This window comes from Suricata suricatta, chromosome 2 (genome assembly GCF_006229205.1).
Source record: "Suricata suricatta isolate VVHF042 chromosome 2, meerkat_22Aug2017_6uvM2_HiC, whole genome shotgun sequence".
Lineage (NCBI taxonomy): Eukaryota > Metazoa > Chordata > Mammalia > Carnivora > Herpestidae > Suricata > Suricata suricatta.
This window is the reverse complement of record NC_043701.1, coordinates 140,253,807-140,277,574: the sequence shown is the minus strand read 5'-3', so window position 1 is coordinate 140,277,574 and position 23,768 is coordinate 140,253,807. Positions and strand designations below refer to the sequence as shown.

Genomic DNA, 23,768 nt, shown 5'->3' with positions numbered 1-23,768 from the left:
GGGCGCACAGCACTGGGCGATCGCCGTCGGGGCTCCGGCGGTGGGCAGTGGGCGCAGGCTCCCCGGTGCCCGCCCCTCCGCTGCGGGGGGGGGGGCGCGAGCGGGTGGCCGGGGAGGGGCCGGCACAGCCGCCGCAAAATGAGCTTGCTGTCGGCCATCGACACGAGCGCCGCTTCGGTGTACCAGCCCGCCCAGCTGCTCAACTGGGTCTACCTGTCGCTGCAGGACACGCACCAGGCGAGTGCCTTCGATGCCTTCCGGCCGGAGCCGCCCGCCGGCGCCGCGCCCCCAGAGCTGGCGTTCGGGAAGGGCCGCCCAGAGCAGCTGGGCTCGCCCCTGCACTCCAGCTATCTCAACAGCTTCTTCCAGCTGCAGCGCGGAGAGGTGGGTGCCCCCGCGCGCCCCCGCCCTCCGTCGACAGCGCGGGGCCTTTTCCTATCTTCCCGGCTCTTCCTGGCCTGGCCCGGCTCGGCTCCGTATTGCCCGGCCCTGCTTGGCTTGGCTTCGCTCAGCCCTGCCAAACTCGCCGCCCGATGTCCCCAGGGCGCCGGGTGCGCGTCACCTCCCGGCTGAGCCCGGCTCGGAGCAGCTCAGGCGCGGGCGGGGCCCTTTTGCCCCCTCTCCCAGCCTGGAGCACCCTGCTCAAAGGGGCCGGGGGGGGGGGGGGGGGGGGAGTCCCGGCTGGGCGGGGGGCTCCGGATTCTCTCCAGACAGCCGGGGCGCGGCCAGGGCGGAGAGCCCCTTCCAAGTGTCCTTCCCACGCCCAACCCCATCCCCCTCTTGGCCACCGCTTGCTGGGACGGGGAGTGCAGATTCCGCTCCGAGCTCCTCTGCAGGGGCCTAAAATCTTTCCTCCTCCGACCTCGCTGGTGGCCGACCAAAGGGCACCCTGGAGAGCAGGGCTTCTCCTGCTTTTCTTACACAGGGACCCCCAGATACCTCCTCCAGCTGCTTGCCCTCCCCCAACCACATAGGAAGTGGTTTTTGAGGGCTTGACCCCACAGACTGCGCTGTCCCCCGCCCTTCCAGCCTGGAAGGAAATGAAAGGGAAATCCTCTTGAGCTCTTGGAGGGGGGCTAGCCAGGGGGAGAGGTTTCAGCTGCCCAGTGCCTTCTCCAGAAACCTGGGACGGCTGCTTTGCAAAGTCTGCTTGTTGGGTGGATTCAGTTATAAAGTGGAAGGGGCAGGGCATCGTCCCCAGCCAGATAAATACATGGATCGCCAGGGACCTCTGAGCCCCCTTTCAGGGGTCATCTCCAGAGCTTTCCTAGATACCCCTCCTCTGTCCCTTCATCTGGGCTCCTCCTCCTCCTCCAGTCCCATTTCCTCATGCCTCTTTTGGGAATTGCAGATACCCTTCTGTGGCCTTCACTCATCCTTCTTCTGGCAGCTCTCCCTGCAAAAGCGCAGGGGGAAGGGGTGGAGGAGAGGACACACTTGAGGAATCCTTTTCCTTCCAGACCCGAGCACAGCAGTTAGTTTTAGGAGAGGCAAGATTCTGAATGGGTCGGGGAGAAGGGCCTGTGTATGTGTGAGTGTGCTGGGGATGTGAGGGGGAAAGCAGAGGGTCTCCCTTTTTGGTCTTATAATATGTTCGACTCTGCCAGTACTGACTAGGGAGGACATGGGCATATAAAACGCTGGCCTAAGGCCTAGAGGTGGGTCAATAGCAGGCGAGCTGAGAGAAGGATTGGTTGGCCTGTGTTGGGCCAGTTGGGCATAGTCAAGGGAGATGAGTCTGAAGAGCCAGCCCTTGGTGCCAGGCAAAAGCATTTGTATACCGGAGTTCTTTATAAACTGTAAGCACGCTCTCCACGGGAGGAATCATTCTTGGCTGGGAATCTTTCTTTCTCATAAGAGACCTTGTCATCTCTTCAGGGAACTGGCTTCGGTGACCAGTGACTTTGGGGTACAGTGTGTGTGGGTGCTTCTTCAGTGCCTGGGCCTCTTCAGTTGTAATTTTAGCAGACATTTGTTGAGCGATGTGTGGGCCCTTTAGGGATCAGGAATGGGCCAGTGGGGGCCCCAGATTAGAAGACAGATGAGATGATTCAGTTCAAAAGGTAGGTGATTTCATGGGGGAGCTGTGGGAATCCCAAGGGAGAAGGGTGGTCTTGACCCACATGACCATGACCTCTCACCTCTCACAGGTCAAGTGGGGGGTCCCTAATCAGCCTCAAGAGGCCTCCCTCTGTTCCTACCGTTGGTGGCTTTCTTCCCCAAATGTGGGGCCCTGCTGAGAGGCCTGGGAGTTTGGAGACCATCTGAAGTCTCTTGCAGGAGTAGGACATTTACCTTGGAAATATCTAACATCCAGGATCCCAGCTGGATCTCAGCGAAACGGGTCTCCAGTCCCTTCATTACTACTCACTTCAGGCTCTCCATGGTACATTCCTTCTCTGGAGCCAGTGTAAAAGGAGCTGGTAAAAGTTATGCAGAGCAATGGTGGAAAAAAAGTCTCTTATGACCTGACTTTGGGGAACCCTCTGTGTTGGTCTGGGCCTCAGTTTACCCATCCATTGAATTTAGTCTCTGCTGTCCCTTAGGGTGATATGCATGGGATTTGAGAGATATGCAAATGGACAGGTTTCGTTAGAGGAGGTAGGAGGGGCCTCTCCTACACTAGTGGGCCAGTGGCTTCCTTGGAGTGGCTGGAGGGGCTGTGTCTGCTGACTTCTAGAAGGCTTTCTTGGCTTCAGACTCACTTGCTCTCACCCCTCACCCGCTTCGCCTCCTAAACCCTCTTGGAGCCCCAGCTGTGCTGCTGGGCTTTCCTGCGCCCAGGGCTTAGCCAGTGACCTAATATGGCTCCAAAATAGCAACTGGGAAAGAAGGCATGAAAAAATACCCCCCACCTTAACACCACCAAGGAGCTGGTTGGAGAAGAAGCAAATCATGGGTAGGCCAGAGGGGACTTTATGAAGGGACCCAGGGACTCAGGAGCATCGCCATTCTGTGCAAGGCCTGGCAGGCCTGGTGGCAGTGCCTGCGGATGTGACTTGCATGCTGACCGCTGACCACGGCCTGTCTGCACCGGTCCCTGTGCCAAGAGCCCACCCCCTCCTGCACCACCCCCAGGCTGCTCCCACCACAATAGCAAAACACCATGAATGCAGCTGGGATTTGGGCGGGGGGGTTGAGGACATGGGGGCACAGAAGCCCATTGTGCCCCTGGAACCTCAGCTCTGGAAGCTGAAGATAAGCCAAGGGTTCCGAGTGGAACAGTGGCCCTGGGAGTAGAGAGATGGCAGAGTTCATGTACAAGTGCAGGAGCGGGCCTCAGGAGGTGACCTGGGCGCTGGGGGGAGAGGGGGGTGGGGGGCTCTCAGCTTCTCATTTCGTGGTAAGGGTGTCAGGCCAAAGCAGGCACGGGCACTTTGGGGTAGTTTTTTTTAAAAAGGCCTCAATCTAGAGTCTGGGCCCTGTGAGCTTCTGTTCCAACCCCTGATCTGTAGCAACAACTATATGTCTTTGCAGGGAGACCCCTGAGGCTCTTGACTGAGCCCCTCCTCTCTTACCCGAAGAAAGCTGTTCTTAGAGGGAGTGGGGGTTGGGTGGTGGTGGTGGGGGGTAGTCTTCCCTGCCAGGTTTAGCTTGGAATTTAAATTCCCAGCAGTTTGGGGGCTATGGGACTCCACCTCCAGAACTGGGGAGGCACCCCTCCTTGTTGAGCGTTAGCTCTTGGGCCCCTCAGAGGGACGTCCAGAACCCCTCCTGGGTAGTCCCTTTACCCCCTCAAGAGGCGATATGGCAGTCCCCCTCCAGGTCAGAGTCCTAGGGCAGCCGTTATCTCTCCCTCTTCCTCCAGGGAGAGATAGATGTGGGCCTACAGTCAAATGATGGTTTGTGGAGGCCAGGGGAAGGGCTTTGGGGTCAACTGTGTTTGGAAAGCAGAGCGGACTGTCCTTCCCTTGGAGGCGCCCAGTGTCCCCCAGCACCATGAAGGCTCTGAGGAAACTTGTTCACCTTCCTTCAAGCCAACAGTTCCATCCCTATTTGGCCAGAGAATGTTTTTGGCCTAGAACGTTTGATGGTATCCTTCCCTTTTTTTTTTTTTTATGTTTATTTATTATTGAGACAGAGAGAAACAGAGCATGAGTAGGGGAGGGGCAGAGAAAGAGGGAGACACAGAATCTGAAGCAGGCTCTAGGCTCTGGGCCGTCAGCACAGAGCCTGATGTGGGGCTCAAACTCTCAGACGCTGAGATCATGACCTGAGCCACCCAGGTGCCCCTGGGTGCCTTAAGTTGGACGCTTAACCGACGGAGCCATCCAGGCGCCCCAGACAGTGTCTTTCTGAACACCTCCAGGCCCAGGGACTGCTCTGTTGAGGGACATCTCTTCCAACCCTTCGGAGGTTTTGGCTGTTAACCCAGGCACTCTTCCTTCCCCCCGACCCCGGGTCCCAGCACTAACTTCTGTAGCACCGAAGACGCTGCTCCACTTCACTGCCCTGGTCTGTCCACTGGAGGTTTGAGGTCAGCAGTAAAGTGGTCACAAGACTACGGACAGGGCTTCAGCCCTTCTACAGACAGGGCTGTTAGACCCTCAGAGGAGCGACTGCTTTAAAGGACCCCCAGCGTCCTGCTTTAAAGGACCCCCAGGTCTTGGCAGCCTTCTGAAGGTTTTGTGTGTCATCTATGCCACTCGCATGTGTAGATGAGCCCAGGCTCCCTGACCAGTGTGGAGGTATAGAACAAAGCCACCTACCTGTGTGAGGATGGAGGTTTGCCTCCATGAGGCTGAGAGTGGGCTCCTGGGGCTGCAGTTTGTTCTAGCAACATTTGTGGCCTTTGTGTGCATCTGGTGGGGGTGGGCAGCTCCAAAGCCTGGGAGGAATGGCCATTCAAGCCCAGCAGAGCTTGGGAGGGTGCCTGGCTCCCTTGGCCAGCCCTGGGAAGCTGAGCTCTGACTCAGGCACGGAGGACCGGCATTCGAGGGCCTACAGGCTGAGGTGGCCTGGCCCTCTCTCCGTCAAATTAAGCAGACTGGGCGGGCCTGGGCTCAAAGGGGAGACCACACCTTTCGGACCTTCTGAGTCAGGTGGGAGGGAAGAAAGCCGGCAGGATTAATAATTTGTAATTAGCTGCGGAAGAGAGCCAGGCTCTGTCAGCACTGAAAGGGGCGCCTTGGGGAGAAGATGGTCGAGCAGCAAGCCCTTACTCCCGGGAGAGTGCTTTCTTCTTGCCATCTCCTTCTTTCATAGCTCCCATTTTACAGAAGAGAAAACGGGCCTGGTGAGTCACCCAGCGTGTCAGTGGCAGAGCTGCGTCTGGAGCTCCTCCATACTCCAGCTACAATTGTCCCTTGTGGCTCGTCCTGCTGGCTGTCACCTCGATCATTCTCTGAGCCCCTGTGCAGGGCAGCCAGTCTCCAGAGGCATCCTGTCAAGCCACAGTGCCTCTGATATTTTGTCCTGGATCCCGAACCTTCTGAGAAGTGGTAGGCATTGGTCACGGGTACCAGGTTCCCTGCTGTGTCCCATGCTCTAGAAACCGAGCATGGAGCTCTGTGGGTCGGAAGTCCAAGGGAGCCCTGGCTTAGTAGAGTCAGACTATGGCCACTGAGCACTTGGCAACACTTTTGTCTCCTATCACAGCCTGTGTGCAGTGGCCCCCTTGTCCGGGGGGGGTGGGGGGGATAAGTCTCTTCAAGAGGGGGATGATACTGTCAGGGGATCAGTGACAGCAGCAGGGCCCCAACTCAGGTCTCAGGAGGCTTGATCTGGGCTGTGTATACATGGGTGTGGGTGTGGTGGTGTATGATCTTTTATTCTGTCCTCCTCTGGCCGCACCGGGAAGCTTAGGGAAGACGCTAAGCTTTGTCCTGGGGGTTGCCCACCCTGAACGACTGCAGATTCCAACTTCTTTCCAGCACATGTGGCTGTGAGAGGCTTTCCCCAGCTGCCACGGAGGCGCACACCTCCCCGCCGTCCTCTGTGGCCCATGGCAGGCTCGCTGTGCATGCTTCCGGTGAGGCGTGTCATGACCATTGCTATTGCTGAGGGACATACTCTGTACGGGTGTGTCCTGACAGCTACTCGTCAGCATGCTGAGAATGGAAATCCTGTCTTTTCCCACCTGCCGGTCTCGCATTGCCCGTGCTTCGGAAGTGCCTGGGACATACTGGGCGCTCAAGTACTGAGTGCATGGGAGGGTGGATGCCTTGCCCCACGCTTGCTCCCCCTCTCTTCCCTCTCCAGACCTGTGATGATGTGGGTGCTCCCCTCAGTCCCTTACCTCATCTCCTGTTTCATCTCACAGGGGTCATGTTTATGGATTGCTTGATTAATTGGAAAGAGCTGACGGGAGGTAATAAAGGCCCGTGGCTAGAAGTGTCCAAACAGACACTTTGGGGTGCTCGTGGTTCTTTGCCTTCCCTGGTTGTGGATCTCTTCGAGAATCTGAGACAGCGCGAGTTCTCCTCCTCGGCGCAAGTGCACAGAGCATGGGCACATGGGCACATGTGCACACACAGACGGGCACCTTTGTACATGATTTCAATGAGATCATGGCACCTGCGTGTCAACAACAGATCTCACATCAAGGCCCCCTTCTGTAGAGGCTGCAAGCCTCAGTGGTACCTTCAGACAGGCTAAATATCAGGGTCCCTTTCAGTCCTTAGGGTGTCAAATTCATACTCTCTGCGTTTGCTCCACGAATACAGTCTGGAAGTGAGAGGCAGCTGGTCCCCAGTGCTTATGCTCTAACTGCGTAGGGTGCATGTGGCCAAATGATGGGAGCACCTCTTGGGTGAGCGGTGACCTGGACGGGAGCAGGAGGGACTGGATGGGGAGGGAGGGTCTTCCTGAGTCTTCAGCTGCGCCCTGCTGCTGCTGTGCTCCTCCCTCTCCAGGTCCTGCATGATTGTGCATGTTTCTCTCTCCCCACTCCCCCTACCAAAAAGAGCATGGACTGTTTCCTTAAATTAGAATCTTTCACTGAGCTCTGGCTGTGTACAGGGAATTGTGTTTTGCATGGGTAGGTGAATGGGCCTCCCAGAGGCCTGGCACCCTGGGGGAGGGTCTGGCTGAGGGGCGAGGCCTGCCACCTTCTTGGCCTACAGGTGGACTTTGGGCCTTGGAAACAGGAGCAAGGCTGGGCTCTGACCACGTCGGAGAAATCTTCAGTCAAGGTGTGAATTCACTCGCCCATTGGCCAAGTCCTCACCCTGTCTACAGGTTGCCTCCTCCCTCCATTTGTGTGTGACTCTGGGGGCTAGAGCCCCAGACAGACCATAGGCGTAGGAGGCCAGATCCTCTTGGAGAGGGTGTGGAGTCACTTGTGAAAGGAGTGATTTTCTTGTGTTAAAGAGAGGGATGTGGATGTGTAGATGTGTACACATGTGTGCACATGCCTGTCTGTGTGTATGGAAGGGGGGATAGGGGTGACTTTTGGGGATAAGAAAGCAGCTGTCCAGCTGATGAAAGAACCCCCACAGAGCTGAGGATTAGGATCAAGAGCCCCCCCTCCCCCGGCCCCTGCTTTCAGGGCCATCTCTGGCTGGGAGGGGCAGGACTTCCCCGGATGCTCCCCTTTTCATAGCCTTGCCCATCGCTGCCTTGTTTTCTGTAGGTGCAGTTCCTCTCTGCTGGCTGTTTCTCCTTTCTTCTCTGCATTGGTTTCCTCTCTCTCTAGGCTGCTTTTGGAAGCTTCTATGTACCTGCCCTAACTCCTGTCTGCCCCCCTCCTGCTATGCCCTCTTATACTGTCCTGGGGGCTCGGTGTGGGGAGACAGCCCTGAAAATCTCTGCCTCCACACCCCAGATCCCTCCGCAGAACCCCCAGCCTGCGTGTGGGCCTAGACCCCTCACATAGCCCAGAGAAGCTGGTGCCTCATCTTGCCAGGGCCGAGATGCTTGGCAATACGATGCCACAGGCCCACAGAGGGTGGTCCACACCTGTTGTTTTCTTCTGGCTCTCCTTACTAGAGGAGAAGTTAAGCCTTGGGGGCCATGTGGGAGCTGAAATATAACAGGCCAACTGATGTGGGTGTGAATCTCTCCTTAGTCACATGGTGGCTGTTTCACATTGAGTAAGTTACTCAGCCTCTCTGAGCCTCAGTTTCCAGCTCTGTAAAGTGGAGCCAATAATGCCCATCCAAATGGTGTTCTTGCAGGTAGAAGAAAACTAAGAAAGGGGAAGGATCCTGTCGAGTGTATGAAACAAGCGGGATTGGAATAAATTTTAGCATCTTCCCCTCTATCTTTCCTCAACAGCCTTGGAGAAGTTCCAACAATGGGCAGGAGCCAGATGCCCTATCCCCCTGATATGGTGTGAAGACCCCACACTACCTGCTAGCTGCTGGGAGGAGGGAGGAGGGAGAGAGGTGGCCTCTCTTCCAGGATGGTGATCTGGGCCCAGAGGCTTCCGTTCAGCACAGTAGGGGGACTGCCCTCAACCAGTGCCCTAAGCAGCTTAATCTGGGGTGAGAGTGCCTTTCACTTAGTCCATGGAGACTTAGAGACCCCAACCTATATCTCTAAGGTGTCGGGACATCCATTACCTCATCTGTCAAGTGGGGGTCTCTGGCCCTTCCGAACCTGAGATTATGTGCACCCAGGATGGTTGCAGGTGTGAGCAGTGGCAGGAACAATCTGGGATCTGGGTTGATGGGATGTTGCAGAATCTTTGCCTTTGGATATGCCCAGCCTTGTGGGGAAGCGAAGAGGCTTACTGCCTGAAGAGATTAGAGAGAGACTTCAGAGCTCCTTCAGCCAAGGGCAGCTGAGTCATGGGGTAATCCCTACCTGGCCTAGTCCTGATGGACAGGGCGGTCGCTGGCAGGTCCCGGAGGCCCTCAGAGGAGTTAGGGTCTCTCTCAGGAGCACCCGAGTCTGCTTTTCACATTGTCCCTTGGAGCCCAAGGCCTGAATAAGAGGAGGGGGTGGGTTCAAGGCCACCCATTAAAGTGATAACCAGATCGGGAGCCAGGTTCTGGAGGAGGTTTGGATGGACACAGAGAGGGCGTCCTCGGTGGGGGAGAGCAAGTGCAGAACTAGACGAGGGGGGGGGGAGAAGTGGGTGCCCCGTGGGATGCCAGGGCTGTTTGGGATTCAGGGCCGCTCCCACCAGGCCTTGCCCTCTGTACCACAGCAGGGCTCTGAACAAGTGGCACCCATGGTGACCGAGTGCCCTCTGTGTGCCGGGCTCTGGGGGTGTCTTTCAGTAAGTAGCTGGTGTCTGGGCCTTAGGAAAGCAGGACTGCAGGGACCACCGGTTTTGCCCTCCTTCCCCGTTCCGTGTTGCGTTTTACGGGACGGGAAGCTCAAGAGGCCAGGCCTTACTTGGCAGCCGGAGGGGAGGGACCCCTGCGTGTCCTGGCCTCTGCTCCATCCAGTCACCGTAGCCTGTGGAAGAGGCAAGTGGCCTTTCACCTCCAGGCCCCAGCGCCTTGGGGCTTTGGAGAGGAAACTGCCTGCCGCCCCACCCGGTGTCTCAGCCAGCCAGCAGGCAGGACTCCTGGCCCTCCGGCCTGGCTCTGTGCCCTCCCTGTGCCCCTGGGCCTCTGTGGGCCTCAGTTTCTCCATCTGGAACGTGAGAGGGGTTGGGTTGGCTGCCTGCTCCGTCTATTCAGCTCTGAGGTGGGGTCATCTGGAACAGGGACTGGGGGGAAAGGGAGCTAGAGCCGCCATGAGGGACAGGCCAGGGCACCCGAGGACTGAGAGAGGCTGTGTGGAGCTCTGACCTCGCTTCTCTGACCTGGAGCTGCCAGTGCGACACTAGCTGTGAGCTGCTGAGGTGGTGGGTGGGGGCGTTGAGCTGCCAGGGACAGGACAGGCTGCTCAGAGGCCTCTGGCTGCCCAGGGACGCCCGAGGGGTCACCCATGGGCAGGGCGGTGTGGCCACAAACGGGGGAGAGGCTCTTCGGGGTGTAATTAATGCACTTTCTGGCACCCACCAAACTTCCCCTTCCTCTGGACAGTCTGCTGCCAAAACAGTCCTGATTCCTGTGGACTAGCTTAAATCTTACGGGGGGGGGGGGGGGCGGGGGGGGGGGGGAAAGAAAGGAAAGAAAGAACTTGGGGGGGGGAATGAAGAGGGTTGTTATTTGTGAAATTGCATTTCCCAGCCATGAGGGTGAGTCACACCATTTGGAGCTTGGAGTTTCTTGTTTGGATGAACTTTTCTCTGGGAGGCTGTGGTGACGCTGTTCTCCCTCAGGCCAGCGCGGGTGGGGAGAGGCCTTGAGTCAAGCTAAGGAGACACCTCGGTGGCTGGACAGTCCAGGGGCTCCCAAGGCCAGGTAGGGCTGGGTTGTCTGTACCGAAGTGCTTGGGGGAGCTTTTAAAGAGCAGATTTGGGCTGGGGGAAGGGGAGCAGGGTGTTAGTTTTACTGGGGAGAGGGCCTCAGCTTGGGGCAGTGAAAAAGCGCTGGAGTGGATGGTGGTGATGTTGCCCAATAATGGGAATGGATTCAGTGCCACTGAACTGGACGCTTCAAAAATAATTACAGTGGGGGCACCGGGGGGCTCAGTCTGTCAGGCGTCCGGCTTCGGCTCAGGTCATGATCTCACGGTTTGTGGCTTCGAGCCCCGTGTCAGGCTCTGTGCTGACAGCTTGGAGCCTGGAGCCTGTCTTCGGATTCTGTATCTCCCTCTCTTTCTGCCCCTCCCCTGCTCACGCTCTGTCTGTCTGTCTCTCTCTCAAAAATAAACATTTTTAAAAAGTCAAAAAATAATAATGAAAATGTTCGGCTTTCTGTAACGTACATCTTACCACAATAAAATGGTGTACATTCCAGTCCCTCGGTCCCAGGTGACCAGTTTGGTAGGTCCGAGGTAGGACCCAGTACACCGTATTTGTTACAAGTTCCTCAAGTCATTCAACACAGGTTTAGACATACTCATCCAATCTGTAAAATGGGGACAGGGACTCCTAGGATGGCGGTGAGCGTCAGCTATCTTAATATGTGTAAAGTTTCCAGTACCTGGGACATTGTAAGGGCTCAGTAGATGTGACTGGTACCATCGAATCTCCTTGCCATTGGACCCCACCCCACACCCCTTAAGACTTTAGAATTGGCTGGCACACCTCCGGGGATGGGGGACCCTCTGCCTGTCAGGATGAACCACTCTGTCTTGGCTCATTCAAGAGCTGGAGAATCACCCTCATGCTCAACACAAGTTTTCTTGGTATCTTCCACTGGTCGTGGGCTTCGTGGTAGCACTGGGCAGGGGCGGAGCAGAGGCAGTCACCAGGAGCCTTGGAGTTTCGAGCCAGACTGACTGTGTGTTTGGCCTGCGCTGCCCTGGATGTGATGTCTGTGTCCTTTTCCCCCCAGATCCCAAGCTCCAGTGTAAACTTACATGAGAGGGAACAGAGGCCCAGAGAGGGAAAGTGCTGGCCCCAGTCCACATAGCAGGGGCCCAGGGAGCCAAAAAGAGCGGTGGCCCCCAGATGGTGAGGGCTGTGTCCTCTACAAGGGGGGGGGTGCCAGACCCTCAGAGACAGACCGAGTAGGGAGGCTGAGGTATACGTGTATGAGGAGTGATGTCTGTCCTGGCTGGGGGACAGGTGCCAGGTCCCCTGGGGCCTGCGCTCAGCTCGCCTCCCTCCCTGCCCACACTGAGGGAAGACAGAAAGGACTGTCCCCACTCCAGGCCCCCATCTGCCCCATCTTCGTAAAGGGGGCCCGAGGCAACATCCTCTCAGGGGCTCTTTTTCCCTGGCAGCCTGGGGACTTCTAGGAACAAGGCCATCTTCCTATTAGATGCACAGCTCTCCAAGGTCTGTAGTTCGTTCCTGGAGTTCCTGATACCTGAGCCAGGGCCAGAGGACCCCCAAGTCCCATGCCCAGGTTTGCTGTTGACCCTCCCGGGGAAGCTGCCTCTTTCCAGCCTTGCCTCAGGAGAGGGGGCCACGGCTGTTCTGTGCCAGCCTGACCACAGGCCCTACCTTTGCTAAATTCCAGTGTGCCTGGCTGCCTAGAGCCTGTGACTCCTATAAATAGAGCCCGTATACACCAGGAGGGGGCCTGGGCCATGTCTGCTTTGAAGCCAGGCAAGACATCTGGTTCCTGTCAGCTGGAGGTGGGAGAGGTGGGCCACTTCCTCCCGGGCTCCCAGAGGGCGGGCCCTGGCTGGCCTGAGGGCTCCCCGGACACCGGCAGCTCAGGCCTCGTCTCACAAGAGACCAGGCAGAGCTCTGAACCTCAGTCTTCTCTTCTGCACAATGAAAACAGCGCTGCGAGCTGCTGCTCCACTTTCCTGTAAGAAGGGGAAACTGAGTCAACTCAGAGCTAAGTGACTCGTCTAACGTCAGGCTGCCAGTAGGTGGCAAAGGCCCCCATCTAACAGGTAGCCCTCTTGCTGCGCCTCCCTCCGTCCTGGCGGTGCTGAAGCACTAATGCTGGTTGTCATTATCATCAGTACTCAATGGTTCCTAAGTGCTCGGTGGCAGATAAAGCGCTTCACATCGGTGCCTCCCGTTAGCATCATAGAAACCCTAGGAGGTAGCTGCCATTATTCCTGGTTTCCAGATGGGGCCGCTGAGGCCCAGAGGGGTTAACCGGCTTGCCCACAGAGCTCGGGCCCCAGGAGGCCAGAGCCCAGGGGCAATTAAAGAGTCAGTGTGGATTCACGAGTGTGCATGTGTGTGCATGTGCCCTCGGAAAAGCCCCTCCCCCCAGGCCGCGGCTGCCACTGAGTGTGCCCAGGCCTCAGGAGCCCTCACAGCCTCTGTCCCCCACAGGCGCTGGGCAGCAGCGCGTACAAGAGCGCCTCGCCCTACGGCTCCCTCAACAACATCGCCGACGGCCTCAGCTCCCTCACCGAGCACTTCTCTGACCTGACCCTCACCTCTGAGACCCGCAAGCCCAGCAAGCGGCCCCCACCCAACTACCTGTGTCACCTGTGCTTCAACAAAGGACACTACATCAAGGACTGCCCCCAGGTAAGGCGGCCTGGCTTCCATGGGTAGAACAGCACCCCGAACCCCCCTTCCATAAACAATCGGCATGTGGCCCTCTGGTCTCCACCTTTTGGTCCCCTCTGGTATTTTCTGCAGCAGGGCTGGCTGGCATGGATGGGGACAGTGCCCCAGCTTGAGCCTGCACTGGCTAGCGAGCCATCTGGGTAGGGGCCCCCCAAATGAGGTCTGGGCCTTCACGTCCCCAGTCTTCCTGCCAGGGTGGGTCCTATTACAGCGGGGCAGGACCGGGGCCAGCAGCCTCCTCGAGGCTCTCCCGAGAGAGACCCCATCTCCTCACACTCACAGGGAAGGAATGCGGGCTCCGGGCCAGGAATCCAGATGTGTGCGCACCCCCTCCCCAGACCCCACTTCTCTCGTCCTCTGAGGCCGTGCTTCCTCTCTCCTGCCTGCGAGGGGGGAGCGGAGGGGGCCTTCCCCCCTGGCTTTGTGCCCCCCAGGGTAGGTCTGGGCGAAGGCCTCAGGCACTGGAGGCTGGGCCCCTCTCTCAGGGTGGGAAGGTTGCCAGGTGATGGAGAGAGTGGGGAGCAGCCCCTGTCTCCCACTCAGCGCCTCGCTGTGATGACCCTGGGGTCCCTGACGGATATGGCTTTGGCATCTGGGGGAGAGAGAGAGGTGAAGGTTGTTCGAAACATGTTACAAGATGATCAGTGATTTTTTCCCCTATTATTTTTCCTATTTTCTAATGTTTTTATAATGTGTATTTTTACTTTAATTTTACATACGTAATGGAAATGGGATCCTGGAAACTCAGAAAACCCATGCAGCCTTGCCCTCCAGATGTCGGAAGCCTGGGGTGGGTCTGGGTGGGGCTGGGTGCCTTCAGACCAGCGGGAGGCCTGGATGGGTTTGCTGCTCTCTGCTCTTCCCAGGAACAGCCGTGCCTCACGTTAGGTCCTTGCCACATCGGTGTCACAGGGAGCTTGTTAGAAATGCAGAATCTTTTTTTTTTTATTAGAAAAAAATTTTAATGCTTATTTATTTTTGAGAGAGAGAGAGAGGCAGAGAGAGAGGGAGACACAGAATTCAAAGCAGACTCCAGGCTCTGAGCTGAAGTCAGATGCTCAACCAACTGAGCCACCCAGGTTGCCCCCCTATAATTGCATCTTAGTAAAATCTCCAGTGATTTGTGGATGCCAGTGATCTCAACCGCCCACCCCCACCCCGCCATGGTTGCTGGCCTATTGATGGCTGTTCCCCAGACCCACACTGCAGCGGGCCCTGTCTGCCTCAGTATACGCAGCGAGCCAGGAGCCCTTGGCATGAACAGATCTCAGCAGAGGGTAAGCCCCTACTCCCTAGGGGTTCTCTGGATGGGTCCAGGGGCAAACGGGTGGCTAAGGATCTGGTTGGTCCTCAAGGATACGCCCATGGCCCACCTAGGCAGCGGCCCCTTGTCACTTCCCCGGCTGAGCCCCTGTGAGAGGACTCTCTGCCACTCACCACACCTCATCATCTCCTGCCTGCAGCCCGTGCTCGCACTACCCAGTGTGTCGGGCCTCTCGTCAGCCTTGTGTTACGTGATGCTTTGTGTGAGTCGAGCACTCACACAGGATCATTGAGCCAGGCAGTGGAGGAGCTGGAATTTTAACCCCGGCAGGCTGGTGATGACCAGACCCCAACAGGGGTTCTTGGGGCTCTGAGGAGGTGTGCCTCTGCTGAGCCGGCAGCCTGGGAAAGCTTCCAGGAGAAGGAGGGCTTGGGTGGGGTGGGCACGTTGGTGGAAGAAGGGTGAGCAGTATCCAAAGGCAAGGGATGTTGAGGACGTGGTGGAGGAAGGGGGCAGGGGTGTGTGTGCGCTTGTGCTAGCATGCATGCACACACGCGCATGCCCGCCCCCCTCTCCAGAAGGGGCCAGAGCTCTTCTAAATGAGGGGACAGAGTGTCCCTGACCTCAGTGTCAGTGCCTCTCAATTTCCAGCACAGTGAAAACTCTGGTTCTTCCTCTACATCCCTTTATATGGATCGCACAGCATGTTCACTTAGCTCATGCAGGGCTCTTAACTCTGCCTACAGAAGTACGCGTCCTGGGTTTTAGTTGAACAAACAGAGTCTCAAGAGGTGAAGTGCTGAGGAGAGGGCAGAATATACATGAGAACCCCAGTCTTGGGACTTCAGTGCTCTTTGCTTTCTTGGGCATTCGTGCCAACCCAGGCCGGGATGCCCATGCCCTGTGGGGCCTCAGTTTCCCTCTTGAGTGGGTCGAGGCCCCCTTCCAGCTCCATCTCAAACCTGATTCTACCAGAGACTTCTGGGGGCCCAAGGACCTCCCTCCACCTTTCATGAGAGTGTTACCATCTGTACAAGGAAGCGGATGAGCACACTAACTAACTCATAGGATTGTTGTGCAGATTCAAGGAAGTAATGCATGGAAAGTGCTTAACGCAATGTCTGGCATGCAGTAAGCGCTCAATAAATGTTGGTCAGCATTATTTTTTTTCTCCCTTGGGTCACAGTGGAGAGGTCCCAGGTAAAGTACTGGGCAAAGGTATTTTGGCAGGCTGGAATATAATGAGATATTTTTCATCCCTCACTTGACCACAAGCTCCAGGGGCTGGTGCTGGGCTGGATTCATCTCTGTACCCCCATGCTGGCCCAAGGTGTCACACACAGGTGCTCAGTACAGGTCTTCTAGAATGGCAGAATGGGTGGACAAGGCTTCTGTCACATGGAATACTATGAGTTCAGCATATGTAACATTTAAAAGTGGAATGAGAAGGCTTGTTTGAGTAACACCTTTAGTGAGATATAATTCACATACCCTAGAATTGACCCATTGGAAGTGTACAAGTCAATGATTTTTAGTATCTTTACAGAGGTGTGCAACCATTGCCACAATCAATTACAGAGTTTTATTTGAAGGTCATATTTTTTAAAGTAATCTCTGCCCCTAATGTATGGCTCAAACTGAGGACCCCAAGATCAAGAGTCACATGTTCTACCCAATGAGCCAGCCAGGTGCCCCGGTAATAGAATATTTTTAAAGCTTATTTGTTTTGAGAGAGACACAGAGAGTTCAAGTGGGGGAGGGGCAGAGAAAGAGAGAGAAACTCAAGCAGTCTTCCTTCGTGCTGTCAGCGCAGAGCCTGTGTGGGGCTTGAACTCACTAATGGTGAGATCATGAACTGAGCCAAGTCAAGAGTTGGATGTTAACTGACTGAGCCACCAGGTGCCCCTATAGAACATTTTTATCATCTCAAATAGAAACCTCATACTCATTAGCTATCCCCACTTCCTGGTTCCCCAACCTCTAGCAATCAGTAATCTATTTTCTATCCATATAGATTTGCTTATTCTGGACATTTCATACAGAGAGAATCATATAATGTGTGGTCGTTGGTCACTGGATTCTTTCATTTAGCATATTGCTTTCAAGGCTCATCCATATGATAGCATTTATTATTTCCATGATTTGGGAAGTATAGCATTTTGTTCTATTTTCTGCAAGAGTTTGGGATGAATTAATATTAATTCTTCTTTAATATCTGGTAGAATTCACCTGGGAAGCCATCTGAGTTGGAGCTTTCTTTTGTGGGTAGATTTTTTAAATTACGAATTGAGACTCTTTTTGTGTTATAGGTCTCTTTGGATTTTCTATTTCTTCTTGAGTCAGTTTGTGTAGTTTGTGTATTTATAGAATTTGTCTGTTTCATCTAAGTTATTGAATTTATTGGCACACGTTTTTTTCACAATATTCTCTTATAATCCTGTTCATTTCTCTAAAGTTGGTTATAGTATCCCCTCTTTTATTTCTGATTCATGTAATTCAAGCCTTCTCTCTCTCTCTCTCTCTCTCTCTCTCTCTCTCTCTCTTTCTCTCTTTTTCTTGGTCAATCTAGCTACACATTTGTCCATTTTGTTGAGCATTTCAAAGGACCAACTTTTGGTTTAGTTGATTGTACTGTTTTTTCTGTTCTCTATTATATTATTTTCCACTGTAATCTTTTAAAAGATTGTGGTCAAATAAATACAACATAAAATTTACCATCTTAACAGTTTTTATGTACAATTCAGTGGCATTAAGTACAGTTGGCCCTTGGACAACCTTGGTTTGGACCATGTGGATCCACTTATACACAGATTTGTTTTTCAGTAAAAACCATACAGTACCATAAGTGTATTTTCTCTTCCTTATGATTTTCTTAGTGACATTTTCTTTTCTCTAGCAAACTTTATTATATACAGTGTAGAATGCATGTAACATACAAAATATAGGTTGACTGTTTATGTTATCGGTAAGGCTATTAGTAGTTAAGTTTGGGGAGAGTCAAGAGTCCTACACATATTTTTGACTGTTTTGGGGGTTGGCACCTCAACCCCCGCAGTGTTTAAGGGTCAGCTGCATGTTCACCTTGTTGGGCAACCACCACAGCCATCCATTTATGGGACTCTCTTTATTTTGTCAAACTCTGTACCCATTAAGCAATAATCTTCCCCACTTCTTTCCCTCCTCTACCCCTTGGCAACTACCATTCTACCCTCTCTTCCTATGAGTTTGACTACTCTAGATACTTCACATAAGTGGAATCACACACTCTTTGTCCTTTTGTAATTGGCTTATTTCACTTAGCATAATGTCCCCAAGGTTCATTCATGCTGTAGCAAGTTTCAAAATTTCCTTTCTTTTTAAGAACAAATACTTTGTGTGTGTATGTGTGTGTGTGTGTGTGTGTGTGTGTGTGTGTGTGTGTCCCACAATTTGTTTATCTCTTTATCCATCCTGGATTGCTTCTGTCTTTCAGTTATTGTGAACAGTGTTGCTCTGAACACAGGTGTGCAAATATCTCTTGGAGTCTTTGGTTTCAGTTCTTCATTCTAATTTGTATTATTTCCTTCCTTCAGCTTGTTTTAGGTTTAGTCTGCTCTTTGTCCCTTTTTGTAAGATAGAAAGTTAGCTTACTGATTTTACATCTTCTTTATTTATTTATTGTATTTTAAAAATTTATTTTATTTTAGAGAGAGAGCATGAATCGGGGAGAGGGGCAGAGGGAGAGAGAGAGAGAGAGAGAGAGAGAGAGAGAGAGAGAGAATCTCGAGCAGGCTCCACACTTGGCATGGAGCCCAATGCAGGGCTTGATCCCATGCCCCCAGGATTGTGACCTGAGTTGAAACCAAGAGTTGGGTGCTCAACCAACTGATCCATGCAGGCACCCCTCTTTCTTCTATTTGTAATGAACCATAGAAATGATCCCTGAAAATATAGTCTTTCTCTTCCTTCTAGTTGTAAAAAATGTTTATTTATTTATTTTGAGAGAGAGAACGTGTGTGTGCATGCACACGTGTGAGTGGGGGAGGGGCAGAGAGAAAGGGAGAGAGAGAATCACAAGCAGGCTCTGTGCTGTCAGTGCAGAGCCTGACATGGCACTCAATCTCATGAATCATGAGATTATGACCTGAGCTGAAATTTAGAGTCAGATGTTTAACCAACTGAGCCACTCTGGAGCCCCTCTTCTGTTTTTAATGTTGATGTTCACAGGTACAGATTTTCCTCTGAGCTGCATCTCATAATTTTGTATATTGTACCTTCATTTTCATTCATCACAGAGTATTTTCTGATTTCCCTTGTGATTTCTTCTGTCACCCACTGCACATTTAGAAGTGTGTTGATGAATATTCACATTATTTGTGAGTTCCTCAAATATCTTTTAAAAATGATTTCTCATTTTCTTCCATTGTGATTAAATAATATTTTGTGTTATTTCAGTGCTTCTAAATTTGTTGTGGTGTTTCGTAGCCTTTGGGCTGGCCTGGAGAACAGTTCATAGGCACTTGAGAAGACAGTGAATCCTGGTGTTTGTTGGCGTGTTCTGTAGGTGCCTGTTAGGTCAAGTTGGTGTATGGTCTTCTGCATGTGTTCTGTCCCCTTGCTAATGTTCTGCCTCATTCTTGTATCCATTATTGTAAGTATAGGAGTATTGAAATCTCTATTATTGTTGAACTGATTGTTTCTTTTCTTCAATTCTCCCAGTTTTTGTCACATGTATTCTGGTGCTGCCTTGTTAGCTACACATATGTTTATCAATTTCTGATCCATTGATCCTTTTTTTGTGATAAAGTGTCCCTGTTTATCTCTAGTAACATTTTTGTTTAAAAAATTTTTTTAATGTTTAAACACTTTTTGAGAGAGAGATGGAGACAGAGCGCCAGTGGGGGAGGGCTAGAGAGAGAGAGAGACAGACAGACAGAATCCAAAGCAGGCTTCAGGCTCTGAGCTGTTAGTGCTGACCCTGATGCGGGGCTCGAACCATGAGCTGCGAGATCATGACCTGAGCCTAAGTCAGGCTCTCAACCGACTGAGCCACCCAGATGCCCCAACATTTTTTGTTTTAAGGTCTAATTTGTCTGATGCTAGTATAACCAGCTTCCTTATGGCTACTGTGTACACAACAGATCTTTGTCCATCATTTTACTTCATATCTTCATATGAAGATATGTTCATATCTTTAGATCTCAATTATATCTCCTGTAGTTGGATCTTGGTTTACTTTTTATATACACTATGAAAATCCCTGCCTTTTGTTTGGTTCATTTGATCCATTCATATTATCAACAATGCTATTAGTAATGCTCTTTTGATATATGTGATTATCAATAGTGTCAGATTTAGGTCTGCTATTTTACTTTTTGTTTTCTGAATTGCTCATGTCCTCCTTCTTCCTCTGTTCCCCATGTACTGCTTTCAGTAAGTGAGACTTTCTGATGTACACTTTTTAATTTCTTTAATGATTTTTTTTCATTTTTTAAAGCTATTTCCTTAGTAGCTGCTTTTGGGCTTATTTTACCTATCTTTAAAAAATTTTTTTTAACATTTATTTATTTTTGAGAGAGACACAGAGCGTGAGTGGGGGATGGTCAGAAAGAGAGGGTGACACAGAATCCGAAGCAGGCTCCAGGCTCCGAGATGTCAACACAGAACCTGACGCCAGGCTCCAACTCACAAACTGCAAGATCATGACCTGAGCCAGAGTCAGATGCTTAACCGACTGAGCCACATAGGGGCCCCTACATTTGCTTTTTAAATCAGAGAAGAAAGGACAAGAAATATGCATATGTGCTATCTTTTATAATCACATTACAATCTTACCAGACTCCTGGTTTCTTCCATCCAAGTACTAACCAGGCCCGACCCTGCTTAGCTTCCGAGATCAGACAAGATCGGGTGCGTTCAGGGTGGTATGGCCGTAGACTCTTGGTTTCTTAATGTATGTTTGCATTATGTCTGAGGTCACTGGCTTTCAGGCTGAAGAATTTCCTTTAGTATTTCTTGAAAGGTTGGTGTATCAGCAATGAATCCTGTATTTTTGTTTATCTGGGAATGTCTTTATCTTCCTTTCATTTTTTTAAAGATATCTTTGCAGGGTATAGAATTCTTGGCCGGCAGTTTTGTGTGTGTGTGGTTTTTTTTTTTAACCTTTGACCACACTGATTGTTGCCCCACTGCCCCCTGGCCACCATCATTTCTGATGAGAAGTCAGTTGTTGACATCGTTAGAATTCCATTGTAAATGACATATCATTTTCCTCTTGCTACTGTCAACATCTCCTCCTTGCTTTAGCTTTCAGCAGTTTTACTATGATGTGTCTATTTGTGGATCTCTTCATGTTCACTTGGAATCTGTTGAGTGGCTTGGATGTGTTGCTTAAAGTTTTTCACTGGTCTTGGGAGGTTTTCAGCCATTATTTCTTCAAATATTTCTTCTGCTCCTTTCTCTCCTCTCCTTTTGTGGAATGATTTTTATTTTTTTAATTGTTATTGTTTTTTAAATTTATTTTTTTGAGAGATAGAGAGACACAGCATGAGCAGGGAGGGTCAGAGAGAGAGGGAGTCACAGAATCTGAAAGAGGCTCCAGGCTCTGAGCTGTCAGCACAGAGCCTGATGCAGGACTTGAACCCACAAACCATGAGATCATGACCCGAGCCGAAGCCAGATGCTTAACTGACTGAGGCACCCAGGTGCCCCATGTGGAATGATTTTTAAGCAGCCTAAGTGATTTTAAGATCTTAAGTGGTCTACCTGGGAGTAGAATGTGCAGAATTCTAGGCAGCCCTGCCTTGGTCCTGAAGCCGCCTGTGGAACTCTGGCCTTTGAGTGAGGCGGCAGTGAGAATGTGGTTAAAGCATTCACTGCCGACGGCCTGGGTAGTGGGATGGGAACCAGGAACTACTCTGAGCTCCCCCGCTCCGTGTAGTCAGGAAGGCCCCGGGTGGGTTGGGGCTGCCACTCTGAGGGCAGCAAAAATCCAAGCTGGCTGTAGGACTGGCATAGATGCTGCCCTGCTGGGGCCCCTGCAGCGTTTTCTGTGCTGCCCGTATTGGCTTCCGCACACCAGTGTCGCAGGCTGGGAGGACCTGAATGGCAGCAGTTTGCTCTGAGCCTGCTGCATGTGAGCCTGCGTGGGTGTGCATCTTTGTGGTTGGGGGCTTGGACGAGTGCCCCCTCTGTGCCCAGGATACATCATCTGTCCAGGACAAGAGCTGGGCCCAGGACACACCACCGAGTGTGCAAACACCCGGTACTCTGCTCATTGATTCCTTTCCAATCTTAAGGGTGGAGAGAGGTGTCCAGTTCAGCCCTCAGACTCATGGGGCTCCTCATATGTCCCATGGGTCAGTGTGAGGGGGATTGGGCACTACAGGAATACTGGGAGCCCCCTGAAGCGGATGCAGAAGGTGCCAGAAACCAATTACTGGTGACGCTGAAGGGCAGCCCCTCTTTGTGCGGTGGGGCTGTGCCTGGTTTGGGGTACCTCTCCAGCCAGTGTCAGCACTGGCCCTGAAAGGTCCAGGAGTCAAGAAGGTCTACCGTTAGGATCTTGAAAAACCTGCCCCTGCTGCTATCTCGCCCCGGGCTAGGCCTCCAGTTCAAGGGCAACAACATTAACAACAATGTTAACAGTCTGTGAGCACTGAGTTCACCACTGAGCTAGGTGTGCAGTATGTATCAACTCACTGAATTCTCTCAACTCCATCGGGTCAATTGCTGGATGATAAAACTGAGGCCCAGAGAAGTCTAATGGTTTGTGAAGGTCACATGGCTAGTAAACAGCAAAGATGCAACCGGACCGCAGGCCTTCCTCATGCCAGAGCCCACACGTTTTAAATTAGGTTCTATGATCTATTGGCCTTAGTGTCTGACTTTGATCTCCACATTCTCAAAAAGTCGGGCTTCTTGAAAAAGATGGGTTGCTGGAAATAAGGAGGGACAAGGATGAGGCGGGCAGAGGCCATAAGAGGCCTGGTCTGGCCAAGTTGTTGTGTCCGGAGGATTGGACCACTGGCCCAGCCCCAGGGTGTCTGTGGCCCCCAGCGGTGTCAGGAAGGCCGGAGGGGTTAGGGCTGCCACTCTGGCGCCAGCAGAACCCCCGGCTGGCTGTGAGGGGGCATGTTGGCTGTCTGCCCAGCCCACCTGCGGGCTTCTGCACACCAGTGGGGCAGCAAGAGTGGCAGCGTTTTGCTCGGAGCCATCTGCACTCGAGCATGGGGATGTGTGTCTGTGGTGGGGGCTTGGCTCGCTGCCACCTCTGCCCGGGACGCAGCATCGGTCCAGGATGGAGCTGGGCCCAGGACACGCCTCCATCGCCTGACCCTTTCTGAGCTCCTGCTGTATGCCAGGCCAGCGCTAGATAAGGCCCTATTCCTGTCCTCAGTGCGATAGACAAGACCACGACTGGCTGTTCAGCGTGACCAGGGCCACGGTTGAGGTTTGCAGCGAAGGACCAGCTCGGCCTGGGGCTTCGTGTGAAGCCCCAGGGAGGAGGAGTCTAGAACTAGGGTGGGGAAGGCTTCCAAGCAAGCGTGTAAATAACGAGGGCATGCTTTCCGGGAACCACGAGCCCTTGGCTATGGCTGGCACTCTGGGTGCCGGAGGGGAGGAGAGGGAGGTGTGGCCACAGCAGGTGGTGAAGGGCCTGCGTGCCAAGCTGCACAAACTTGGACTTTATCTGGAGGGCAAGGAGAAGCTATCCAACGGTTTAGGTGACCTGCTCGGATTGGCATTTTGAAAGCTCACGGCTGGCAGGTTGGAGGCCGGGCTGGAGGCGGCAAGACTGCAAACAAAACTGGGCCAGTAACGCAGACAGCTGATAAGGCCCGATATTAGGCAAGGAAGGGTGAGCAAAGGTTGGCCGTGGGGGGACCAATTCCAGACGCTGCCAGAAAGTACCATCTCTGGGTCCTGGAAACCACTCTGAGCCGCCATTCCTCATCTCCAAAATGCATCTGCGACTTGGGGTCAGGACAGGACTCCCTGTCTTGGTGGCCCACTCAGCATCTCTGTGTGCACGGATGTGTGGATGAGGGCAGTGCAGCCAGGACCCAGGGTCCAGTCTCTAAGTCCCCTGTCCACCGCTCATGGCGGTCAGGCCCAGCCACACCCAGCCTGACAGGCCTCCCTTCAGGCGCTGAGCTATGAGCAGAAATTCTCAAAGCTCTCAGGCTCTGTCACTCCCAGGTTGTTCCTGGTAGTGGTGAGGGGGCTGCTTATATCTTTGCGGGAGGCCATCTCCTGTGCCTCCCGTGTCCGGTAAAGGACCAGGTCTGGGGCGGGCCTGAGCCCAAGGGAGCTGCCGTTCCTGAGTCAGCATGCCCAGGGCTGCTAATGAAATCCAGATGTCAGACACAAAACAATCATCGCCCCCACCCATCTGGCAGCTCGGGTTACTTGGAGATTGCAAAAGAAGAAGAAAAATAGAGCAGGGAGAGAACCGATCTGAGGACTGCTGAAACCTTAGGGGCGGGATGTGAATAGTTTCAGGGTCTTGCTCGGGCGAAAGACAAGAGGCAAAGGAAAGGTAAAGACTGGCCCAGGCCCCCAGGCCCCCCACTCCGATCTCTACAGCCC

General features: G+C 53.0%; 1 protein-coding gene across 2 annotated transcripts in view; it reads left to right on the top strand.

Annotated features, from left to right (window-relative positions):
* Positions 1-23,768, top strand: part of ZCCHC24 (zinc finger CCHC-type containing 24) — a 62,619-nt gene that overhangs the window by 164 nt on the left and 38,687 nt on the right. Inside the window, exons 2-3 of one of the 2 annotated variants that reach the window (XM_029932028.1) lie at positions 1-384; positions 12,692-12,892. In XM_029932028.1, the coding sequence (XP_029787888.1) occupies positions 139-384; positions 12,692-12,892 (447 nt within the window). In that variant the 5' untranslated portion in view covers positions 1-138. The remainder of the gene's footprint in view (positions 385-12,691; positions 12,893-23,768) is intronic. The other variant, XM_029932027.1, reaches the window with a different exon arrangement.